The 11,893-nt window shown below is 38.4% G+C and overlaps 1 protein-coding gene across 1 annotated transcript in view; it reads left to right on the top strand.

Annotated features, from left to right (window-relative positions):
* Positions 1–11,893, top strand: part of LOC104991834 (myopalladin-like) — a 44,457-nt gene that overhangs the window by 32,244 nt on the left and 320 nt on the right. The window contains exons 3-7 of the mRNA XM_010844471.1: positions 7,039–7,156; positions 7,829–7,891; positions 9,464–9,605; positions 10,871–10,894; positions 11,711–11,830. Of these exons, the coding sequence (XP_010842773.1) occupies positions 7,829–7,891; positions 9,464–9,605; positions 10,871–10,894; positions 11,711–11,830 (349 nt within the window). The 5' untranslated portion in view covers positions 7,039–7,156. The remainder of the gene's footprint in view (positions 1–7,038; positions 7,157–7,828; positions 7,892–9,463; positions 9,606–10,870; positions 10,895–11,710; positions 11,831–11,893) is intronic.

The raw sequence follows: 11,893 nt of genomic DNA, 5'->3' as shown, positions 1-11,893 counted from the left end.
CTGGATGGCATCACTGACTCGACGGATGTGAGTCTCAGTGAACTCCGGGAGTTGGTGATGGACAGGGAGGCCTGGCATGCTGCAATTCATGGGGTTGCAAAGAGTCAGACACAACTGATCGACTGATCTCTGATCTCTCTTTCACTTTCATCAAGAGGCTCTTTAGTTCCTCTTCACTTTCTGCCATAAGGGTGGTGTCATCTGCATATCTGAGGTTATTGATATTTCTCCCGGCCATCATGATTCCACCTTGTGCTTCTTCCCACCCAGCGTTTCTCATGATGTACTCTGCATATAAGTTAAAAAAGCAGGGTGACAGTATACAGCCTTGACATACTCCTTTCCTGATTTGGAACCAGTTTTTTGTTCCATGTCCATTTCTAACTGTTGCTTCCTAACCTGCATACAGGTTTCTCAAGAGGCAGGTCAGGTGGTCTGGTATTCCCATCTCTTGAAGAATCTCCACAGTTTGTTGTGATGCACACAGTCAAAGGCTTTGGCATAGTCAGTAAAGCAGAAGTAGATGTTTTACTGGATTGCTCTTGCTTTTTCAATGATCCAACAGATGTTGGAAATTTGATCTCTTGTTCCTCTGGCTTTTCTAAATCCAGCTTGAATATCTGGAAGTTCATGGTTCATGTACTGTTGAAGCCTGGCTTGGAGAATTTTGAGCATTACTTTACTAGCGTGTGAGATGAATGCAATTGTGCGGTAGTTTGAGCATTCTTTGGCATTGCCTTTCTTTGGGATTGGAATGAAAACTGACCTTTTCCAGTCCTGTGGCCACTGCTGAGTTTGCCATTTTGCTGGCATATTGAGTGCAGCACTTTCACAGCATCATCTTTTAAGATTTGAAAGAGCTCAACTGGAATTCCATCACCTCCACTAGCTTTGCTTGTAGTGATGCTTCCTAAGGCCCACTTGACTTCACATTCCAGGATGTCTGGCTCTAGGTGAGTGATCACACACAACTGTGATTATCTGGATCATGAAGATCTTCTTTGTATAGTTCTTCTGTGTATTCTTGCAACCTCTTCTTTGTATCTTCTGCTTCTGTTATATCCATACCATTTCTGTCCTTTATTGAGCCCATCTTTGCATGAATTGTTCCCTTGGTATCTTTAATTTTCTTGAAGAGATCTCTAGTCTTTCCCATTCTATTGCTTTCCTCTATTTCTTTGCATTGATCACTGAGGAAGGCTTTTTATCTCCTGCTATTCTTTGGAACTCTGCATTCAAATAGGTATATCTTTACTTTTCTCCTTTGCCTTTAGGTTCTCTTCTTTTCACAGCTATTTCTAAGGCCTATTCAGACAACCATTTTGCTTTTTTGCATTTCTTTTTCTTGGGGACGGTCTTGATCCCTGTCTCCTGTACAATGTCACATACCTCTGTCCATAGTTCACAGGCACTCTGTCTATCAGATCTAATCCCTTGAATTTATTTCTCACTTCCACTGTAAAATCATAAGGGATTTGACTTAAGTCATACCTGAATGGTCCAGTGGGGAATGGTCCAGTAGGGAAACTACTTTCTTCAATTTAAGTCTGAATTTTACAATAAGGGGTTCTTGATTATACCAGTCAAGCTCCTGTCTCCTTTGAAATCATAGCACTTATTACTAGCAGCCTGTGGGGTGATTACATGCTGTCTTGTGATGTCAATGGCATTATTAAATGTCTTCTGATATTAGTGTTTTTGATGTCTTGTGGTATTACTAAGATGTTGTTGCTGTTGTTCAGTTGCTAAGTCATGCCCAACTCTTTGCAATACCATGGACTGTAGCACAGCAGGCTCCTCCCTCCTCCACTATCTCCCAGAGTTTACACAAATTCATGCCCAGTGAGTTAGTGATGCTATCTAACCATCTCAACCTCTGCCACCCCCTTCTTTTGCCTTCAATCTTTCCCAGCATCAGGGTCTTTTCCAATGAGATGGCTCTTTCAATCAGGCGGCCAAAGTACTGGAGCTTCAGCAACAGTCCTTCCAGTGAATATTCAAGGTTAATTTCCCTTAGGATTGACTGGTTTGATTATCTTGAGTCCAAGACAAAAGTCTTCCCCAGCACCACAATTCAAAAACATCAATTTTTCAGCTCTCAGCCTTCTTTATGGTCTACCTCCCACATTCATACATGACTATGGATAGAAAAACCATAGCTTTGATTATATGGACCTTTGTCAGCAAAATGATGTCTCTGCTTTTTAATACACTGTCTAGGTTTGTCATAGCTTTCCTTCCAAGGAGCAAGCATCTTTTAATTTCATGGCTGCAGTCATAGTCCACAGTGATTCTAGAGCCTGAGAAAATAAAATCTGTCACAGCTTCCACTTTTCTCCTATTTGCCATGAAGTGATGGGACTGGATGTCATGATCTTAGTTTTTTGAATTCTGAGTTTCAAGCCAGCTTTTTCACTCTCCTCTTTTACCCTCATCAAGAGGCTCTTTACTTCCTCTTCTGCCTTTAGCATAGTATCATCTACATATCTGAGGTTGATGACATTTCTCCTGGCAAGCTTGATTCCAGCTTGTGATTCATCCAGCCTGAGATTTTATATGATGTACTCTGCATGTAAGTTAAATAAATTACTAAGACAGCACCTATATTACCGTGTATCTTTTGCAGTATTGAGCTTTTCATATACTTTTATTGTGCCAGCTAACTCTAAACTCTTTTGTATTGCTCCTGGGGTCTTGGCTAATTCAAAAGTTTGAGTGTTTGTGAAGCTTTCATTCATTAGAAAAATGATCCAAATCAAATAAATACAGTTAACACTACTTGATTGTACCCTATTTAGAGACTCTTTTTGTGCCCAGTTTTGGACATAAAGGTAATCTGTGTGTGTCTGCAATCCCTTCAGCCCTTATACACTCATAGAATCATAACTATCTTCTGAACAACCAAAGAAAAATTCTATCTGTTCCTTGAAAATTAAAAAACAACTAACTCAGTTAAAAAGTAGTTCCAGTTTGCAGATTTATTTTAAGTTTACAAATTTATAATATAAATAAATAGAAAGGAATTTATTATATATAAATAGAGAGGAATAGACATAATATATATGTAAATTTTAAATAATAATAAAATGCATACTCTGAAGCCATTATCCACCATAGGAAATAAAACATGAAAGAGCAAATCTTTTATATCATCAAAAGTTTTAAGTAAATTAACTCTAAAATGATTATAAAACCTTAAGATGATAAAGGGGGTTTTAAGACTAAAAAAAGACACCAACTATTACAGTATTAATATAATACTAATATTAATTAATATTAATATACAGTGAGATCAGAAGGAGATTACGGGCTTCACTGGTGGCTCAGTGGTAAAGAATCTGACTGCCAATGCAGGAGACATGGGTTCAATCCCTGGTCTTGGAAGATCCTGCATGTCAGAGAGAAACTAAGCCTGTGTGCCTCAACTATTGAGCCTGTGTTCTAGAGCCTGGGAGCCAGAATGACTAAGCCACAACTTTTGAAGCCCACGCACTCTAGAGCCCAACAAGAGAAGCCACCACAATGATAAGCCCACACACCTCAATCAGAGAGTAGCCCCTGCTCTCTGCAACTAGAGAAAAGCCAGTGCAGCAACAAAGACTCAGCATGGCCAAAAATAAATAAATAAATGATGATTTTTAAAAGGAGATTAGATAAATCTAGTCCTAATGATGGTATCAAATACTTCTGCAAAAGATTTTTTAAGTCTATTTTATGTCCCTTAAAGAATTGTAGTGTAAAGTGACTATATAGCCTGGATTTTTGGAAAAATTACAATTTCACCCCATTTCCATAAACCAATGGCTTTTTGGAAATTACAATATTTTGTTATTCAAGCTACTCTACATCTTCCAATGTACCTCTTCTATCAAGAAATAAAGATTCTTGTTGGGGTCATGCGATCTATGCTGGTGTGGGTAAATAATCAGCATTCAGTTCAATTCAGTTCAGTCGCTCAGTTGTGTGCGACTCTTTGTGACCCCATGAATCACAGCACGCCAGGCCTCCCTGTCCATCAACAACTCCCGGAGTTCATTCAAACTCATGTCCATAAAGTCAGTGATGCCATCCAGCCATCTCATCCTCTGTCGTCCCCTTCTCCTCCTGCCCCCAATCCCTCCCAGCATCAGAGTCTTTTCCAATGAGTCAACACTTCGCATGAGGTGGCCAAAGTACAGGAGTTTCAGCTTTAGCATCTCTGGAGTTATTTCTCCACTGATCTCCAGTAGCATATTGGGCACCTACTGACCTGGGGAGTCCCTCTTTCAGTATCCTATCATTTTGCCTTTTCATACTGTTCATGGGGTTCTCAAGGCAAGAATACTGAAGTGGTTTGCCATTCCCTTCTCCAGTGGACCACATTCTGTCAGCATAGATAAAATGAAAAAAACAAAAGCATCAGCTTACAGATTTAGAGGATTCTGACTCTAGTTGCTATTGAATTACTGGCTTTCATGAAGTGAGCATTAGACTTTCAGGTAGCTAATGCAGAGGGAAATATAACCAATATTAAGATCCACAGTATCTATGAGGAAAAACTAAACCAGTTGCACAGGAGAAGCCCAATTATTCCTGATTCTAAGAACTGAGATGTATTTCTCTACTACGTCTTCACAGAGATAATACGATCATTTACATCCCTTCCTTATAGTAAACACAGCAATGTGTTTCAAAGGGTTTTGTTTTCAATTGAGTTACAAGTGATGTAGAATATTATATAAGTTACATGGCAACCCACTCCAGTATTCTTGCCTGGAGAATCCCATGGCCAGAGGAGCCTAGAAGGCTACAGTCTATGGGGTCACAAGAGCTGGATACAACTTAGCGACTAAACTACTACAGGTGTACAATATAGTGACTCACAATTTTTAAAGCTTATACTCCATTAATAGTTATTGTAAACATTGACTACAGTCTTTGTATTGTACTATATAGCCTTATAGTTTATTTTATACATAATAGCTTGTATCTCTTAATTCCCTATTATTATATTGCCCCTTCCCCCTTCCCTCTCCTCACTGGCAATCACTAGTTTGGTCTCTATATTTGTGAGTCTGCCTCCTTTTTGTTATATTCACTGCTGCTGCTGCTGCTAAGTCGCATCAGTCGTGTCCGACTCTGTGCGACCCCATAGACGGCAGCCCACCAGGCTCCCCCGTCCCTGGGATTCTCCAGGCAAGAACACTGGAGTGGGTTGCCATTTCCTTCTCCAATGCATGAAAGTGAAAAGTGAAAGTGAAGTCGCTCAGTCGTGTCTGACTCTTAGCAACCCCATGGACTGCAGCCTACCAGGCTCCTCCGTCCTTGGGATTCTCCAGGCAAGAGTACTGGAGTGGGGTGCCATCGCCTTCTAGTTTTCTGTAATAAATTCCACATATAAGTGACACCATACAGTATTTGTCTTTCTCTGTCTGAACTTTATTCGCTTAGCACAATACCCTCCAAGTCCATCCGAGTTGTTGCAAATGGCAAAATTTCATTCCTTTTTTGGCTGAGTCTTCCAGGAAATGGCAACCCACTCCAGTATTCTTGCCTGGAAAATCCCATGGATGGAGGAGCCTGGTAGGCTACAGTCAGTCCGTGGGGTCGCAAAGAGTCGGACACGACTGAGCAACTTCACTTTCACGTTCAATTTCATTCCATGTATATATATCATTATCCATTCATCCATTGATGGACACTTTGATTGCTTACATATCTTGGCAACTGTTGTTTTTGTTTTTTCCAAATACCTACCCAGCAGTGGATATTCCTAAGTCATATGGTAGTTCTGTTTTTAGTTTTTTGAGGAATCTCCATACTATTTTCCATAGTACCAACAAGTACCATAGTACCAACTTTCCTACCAACAAGGTATAAAGATTCCCTTTTCTCCACATCCTTGCCAACATTTGTTATTTGGGTTCTTTTGATGATAGCCATCCTGACAGGTATGAAATGATACCTCATTGTGGTTTTGATTTGCATTGCCTGGTGATTAGCAACATTGAGCATCTTTTCATGTGCCTGTGTTTCCTCTTTGGAAAAATATCTATTCAGGTCTTCTGCTAATTTTTTAATCGAGTTGTTTTATTGATGAGCTGTATGAGCTTCTTATATATTTTGAATATTAACCCCTCATCAGTCATATCATTTGCAAACATTTTCTCCCATTTAGTAGGTTGTCTTTTTGTTTCATCAACCATTTTCTTTGCTGTGTGAAAGCTTTTAAGTATAATTAGGTTCAATGGATTTTTTATCATAACAAATATGCTGAGGACTTCAAACCAAAATGCAAATTCAGAGATACAAATATATGCCCTCTGAAATGACATTTTTGGGAAATAAGTCAGCAGTTCTTCTGGGTACAGGCATCATAACTTCATAAAGGCAAACATCTGGAATTTTTACACTGCAGATATTAAAATAGTTCCATCCTTAGTCAAGAATTCAGATGTTTTGGATAGATCTGCTATTTGTAATTAATTTGCTGGTCCTAGTATGAATATAATATACTTGAACTACATTTCATTAAATTCCCAGCAGATTTAGATAGAATTTCTTTTTTCCCTTTCTTATAGGTAAGTACCCAGAGAAGTGAGAAAACGTTTTTTCTCTGGGATTATGCTTGGCATATGTGACAGAAATGTCAGAGTAAGTACAAAATGTGAATGTGCATTTGTCATGTATGACTATAGGGGGAATTCTACTTTTAAAAAAATATACCAATCTATTTATCAACTTTCCAAAGTGCAATCTGATTATTTGCTTTGGAAGTTTTTTCTTCTGCAATGTAAGTGTTCAGTAAGAGCCCACTGATTATGGGCTGGAGGAAAAGACAAAGGAAATCTAAACCAAAACGACTAGGAGCCATAATCTACTAATACTTGCTCAAAGAGAAAACACTTGAATTATTATGCAAACCAAAAGAAAAATAAGAATTCAAGGTAAAAATGTCATAAATTTAGTATATACTCATGTATTCAGTGAGGCAATTGTATCAAAGCCAGCTCTAATCTTTCTTTAACTGGATTGTGTTCGGTTTTGTTTCCCCTACAGAATAAAGAAGAAAACCACTAGAGTGTCTCTGACCATCAGTCCCCCCGTTAATGAAGCCTCTAACACCAGATCAAGTTATTCTACCTTAGTTCAACCACTGTGTATTGAGCCCCAGAGGGTAGGTTCAACTTTAAAAGCTTTCTGAGGGCTTTCAGTAATGGAGACACAGTCCCAGAGAGGAAGGAATCAATGCAATTTCTTGAAAAGTATACACAGGGAAAGCTTCCAGCTGCATGACCTCAGAAGGAACAAGAAAGAAATCTATGGGTCTCAGAAATAACTCCATGGTAGTTCTGTGGGTTGGCCATTTGTCTGTGTGCCAGACCATAAGGGACAGTTGGTTTCTAGGAGCTCAGTCTCATAATAGAATATTCCAACTATCCAAGGAATGAATTCCCTTGTAATTAAAAAAGGAGAGGGGGTTGTTTTTCAAAAACCTAAAAGATACAAGAACAACTGTAAGGAGGAAGGAAAAAATCTAGTGAGTAAAATTTAGAAGTTATTTAAACCTTTAATGTACAGTCTCTAAATAATCACCAATACTCATTTCTCAAATGTAATCACCTAGTGTTGTATTTTACCATCTCAACTAATGGAATGCTGGAGGAGAGAGGAAAAATGGGTGGCATTGGAGCAGATATCCAAACTGACATTTAATTTAGGAATATCACCCCTTTCATAAAGTAAATTTATAGTGTGGGTGGTAACAGCTAGCCCATGGCCACCATTCAACTAAGGTTTCAGAGCCTTGACAACATGGATGACAGTGTCTCTTCTGTTTCTTAACCAGATGCAGAGTCCCTGCAGCAGCCTGTTGGGATCCACTTGTGCTGTAGCCCCTGTGTTTACCAAGGTAATCTATGCACAGTGCATAATGGAGTTTAGATTTTATAGACAAATTGTAGGGTTTGTCAAAGGTATAAGAAGAAGAAAAGAGAAAACTAGAAAGGACCTCAGGGATTACAATTCTTTATATATGAGAAAACTGAGTCCCAGAAAACATGAAATTATTGTTCAGTGTCACAGGGCAATTCATGGTTCATCCTATGCTCTTTAGACTTTTGCTCTATGTCAATCCTCCAGCTCTGGAAGGCAGTTCTTAGATGGTTCTCTCCAAGCAGACAATGCTCTGCCTGACCTCAAGGTTCAATTCATCACATTCTCTTAACTGGCCACAAGATGCCCTTCTGAAGAAGTCAACAAGCAAAACCATATCTATTTCTGGCTTGGGTCACAGTCAGAGATCAGGATTTAGATGCCTCCTCTATCATTCACTGGAAACAGCAGGATTCAATCAGCTAAGTCAAACCAAGCTAAGGTTGCTATCTTCTGCAGGCCGTCTCCCAGTTTTCAAACCTAACAGAACTGGAACTATTGCCACTGCTGGCCTAAGGTATGAGAAGTACAGCTGGAACTTACCCAGATACAGGATGGGAGACATAGGAAACAATGTCATTATGAATAAGGAGCAGTGCTATCAATTCTGGAAGCCCACTTTCAGCAGATGCTATTAGGCACAAGTCTTCTCTCCTGCTGCATTCCTTCTTATAATATGCAGCCCTGGACATCAGGCTCAAGGGCTGGGCTGGTGATCATTATGTCTTACCTAGGTCTCACCAGGCAGAAGGACCTCAGGTCCTCTCTCTTTGGTCTGAGGGCCAAGTTATAACCTGAAATGTGATTCCAGATTCCAGAGGACCCTGGAGCTGAGAACAGGAGAGGAGGGAGATTAGGACTTAAGGAGTAAACTTACCACAAATGCCACTTGTTCATGTATGAATTGTGAGACTGTACTAGCTGTTGTTAATAAATACTTTTTATATATCAATATAATTCTTCATTCTTTAAAGAAAGTTTTCAGATTATGTCTCTGAAATGAGCCTCAAAACCTCAAGTATGCTGAGCATTTTGCTACCCCTATTTCACAGAAAAAGAACAGGAGTTCCACAAAGGTTAAAGTCTTCCAAGTTCCTATGATGAGCTTCAACCCTCTAGTGGAAAAGTTGTGATTTTGGCCCAATTCCTCTAAGTCATGATTCAGAATCATTAACAAATTACAGTACTTCCCATGCTGCTCAACCAGTAATAAAGATTAAATCTGTACCTTCATAGGTACTAAATAAAAAAATAACACAAAAAAGTGAAGACCTCTCAACTAATCGGTTTTCTATTTTGAAAAGCGGTTCTTGGGGGAAAAGAATAAAAGCTTTCTCATTAAACACAACTCCATGAAATTGAGATAAAGACTTACAGCTGACTATAAAGCACAAAAGATACCCAGCAAGCTCCTTATTTTGATTAAGGTATAATCAGTTGTCAATAATCATGATGAAAATCATGCACACTTACTGCAACTGACACCCCAAATCACAGTATATGGTGAAACAATTTCTTCCATTCTGTGAATTCTGTGTTTGTTCTTCAGCATCTTCAAGATATCTCTACAACCAGAGGTCAGTTTGTCGTGTTTGAATGCCGAGTCCAGGCCACAGCCGCAGTTCAAGTTCATTGGTACAGAGAGAAAGAGCAGATAGCCGACTCAGATGACTTCCGAATTCTGAGAAAAAGTACAGTGATAAGCTTTATAATTTACTTTTTATTCCAATTTACCTTGAAATCTAATTCATGTTTTAACGTTTAATAACTGATTTGTTACAGGTTCAGAGATTGCTACTGCTAAACAATTACTTAAATACAAATAATTCCTCAACATAAACAACCAAAAAAGAAAAGACAGCTGCTTTGTTCTGATGAAATAATAGTTTTAATAGCTGTAAAAAAGACTAGTCTGTTTTCACAGATTAATCTTAATTATTTTCCCAATGAGTTCTTGGCATACAAACAAGAAAATAAATGTGAGAATAAACATACTTTTTAAAGAGTAACACAAATGAAAACTGATGCATAGCTTTCTAAAACTTTACAGTTTAAGTTTCCTGTGCATACATGCTAAGTCACTCCAGTCATGTCCAACATGCTAAACACTGAGTTTATAAACAATTTCTAATTTAATCCTCACATCAGTATTTTGAGGTATGTGTTATCATCTCCATTTTATAAGCAAGAAAACTGAAATTAGAAATGCTAAACACCTTGCCAAAGGTCACAAGGCTAGTAAGTGCTATAGTCAAGTTTCAAGCCAAAGATATTTCTTACACTAAGTGAAGAAAATATACTCTCTTAAATATTAATTCAAAACAACTGAACATTTGCACATCACATTTAGGAAGAAACACCTCTGTTATGCCACATGGTATTTCTTTTAAAAGTCACATTTATTGCATTTTGTGAAAGTAATAAAATTTATTACAATAAATATAAAAAATATATAAAATCTAGAAGAAACGTAAAGTTACATTCTTACCACCCAGAGAAAACTACTATTAATCTTTTGTGTATTTTTCTGCAGTAATACTACAGTATTTCTGTAATATTCAACTTTAATTAGAGAGAGTAAAAGAAAAGGATTTTCTTGGGAGAAAAAGGCCACCTCAGGATTAATGTTTCAGCAACAGTTTACATTCAGAGAAGAGATACAGCTGTTCCTATCTCACATTAAAGATGAATAATTAAGGCCCAGAGAAGTAATTTTCACAAAGTCACAGAGCAAGCTAGTTGTAGAACAGGACTGAAATACGGTTTTTCCAGCTCTAGCATCCTGCCAAGTATTCATTCCATACCTTTTCTGAGTTTCTACACAATTTACGGTCTGTGATGCAAGATTTCAGTCAATGTTGTACTTGTTTCAAGTTATTTCTTGCATACACATGGCACCTTCTCTCAACTAAACTGCCATCATTTAAATTTTCTATTCTCTTGTTTTTTCTTTCAGAAACTTGTTTATCATCTATTCCTGGTAAGCACAATTTTTCAACATCTTGATAATAAATAATTAAACCAAATAAGCATCAGAAGACTTTGTCTCCTAAACTACTTTTGCCTTCAGAAACAGTTTTGAGGCTACCTTATGCCAACTCTTCTACAATGGAAGAAGCAAGAATACTGGGATTTATCAGTATATTTGCTCATTTATTCATTCATTCAACATTTACTAGATACAGGCAATGGCCAGGTTCCATTCGTGGCACTGAGGAATCCCTGACCTCACAGGGCATGAATTCTTCCTCTAATTCCATTTGATGTCCTCTTATTCCATGTGTCTCGTGAGCAACACACAGAGGCAGAAAGAAGGTGTCCTGACATCAAACATCTAAATTGTTGGCTGTCCAAGAAGTACATGCGATGGCCACCACACAGTGGCCATCACTATCCTACCATCAAGCCTAGTTACCACGGCAATAACAACATTTAGGTCAGTTCAGAAAATCATCCTTATAGGACCTTTATGCTAAGCACTAAAGTTACAGAAATCTAGAATTCAAGAGGTAAAGTGTAATCCCTGCTTTTAAGAAGCTGATAGTCTAGTAGAGAAAACAGATGTGTCTAAGAAGTAGGTGTTAGGGACCACGCTGGGGTTACTTCAGGTTGCATTGTTAGGATTTATCTTCATGAGCCCACTCAAAGATAAAAATCTAATCAGAGGGATTATTTTTTTAATCTCAGGAATACACTACTTATTCCCAATACCTACTCTCCCTGATATCCTCCCACACTGTTTGTTAATTTGGGGCACCTAAATACTCGGCTCAAGTTGAATCTCTCCCCTTTCCAGAGGAAGTGTGCACCTTAATTATCACAGAAGCATTTCCTGAAGATTCTGGAGACTTCAAGTGCATTGCAGAAAATGAGGCTGGGACTGCAGTCTCCACAGCAAGACTCTTTGTTTCTCCAGGTAATTACTCCCCAGGATCACCCTGCTCAAATTCAGCCCTGAGCCAAGAGGAAGACTCTCTCT

This window comes from Bison bison, unplaced genomic scaffold (assembly GCF_000754665.1).
Source record: "Bison bison bison isolate TAMUID 2011002044 unplaced genomic scaffold, Bison_UMD1.0 scf7180017864203, whole genome shotgun sequence".
Lineage (NCBI taxonomy): Eukaryota > Metazoa > Chordata > Mammalia > Artiodactyla > Bovidae > Bison > Bison bison.
Note: the sequence above shows the minus strand (reverse complement) of the source record. Positions and strands in the feature narration are given on the sequence as shown.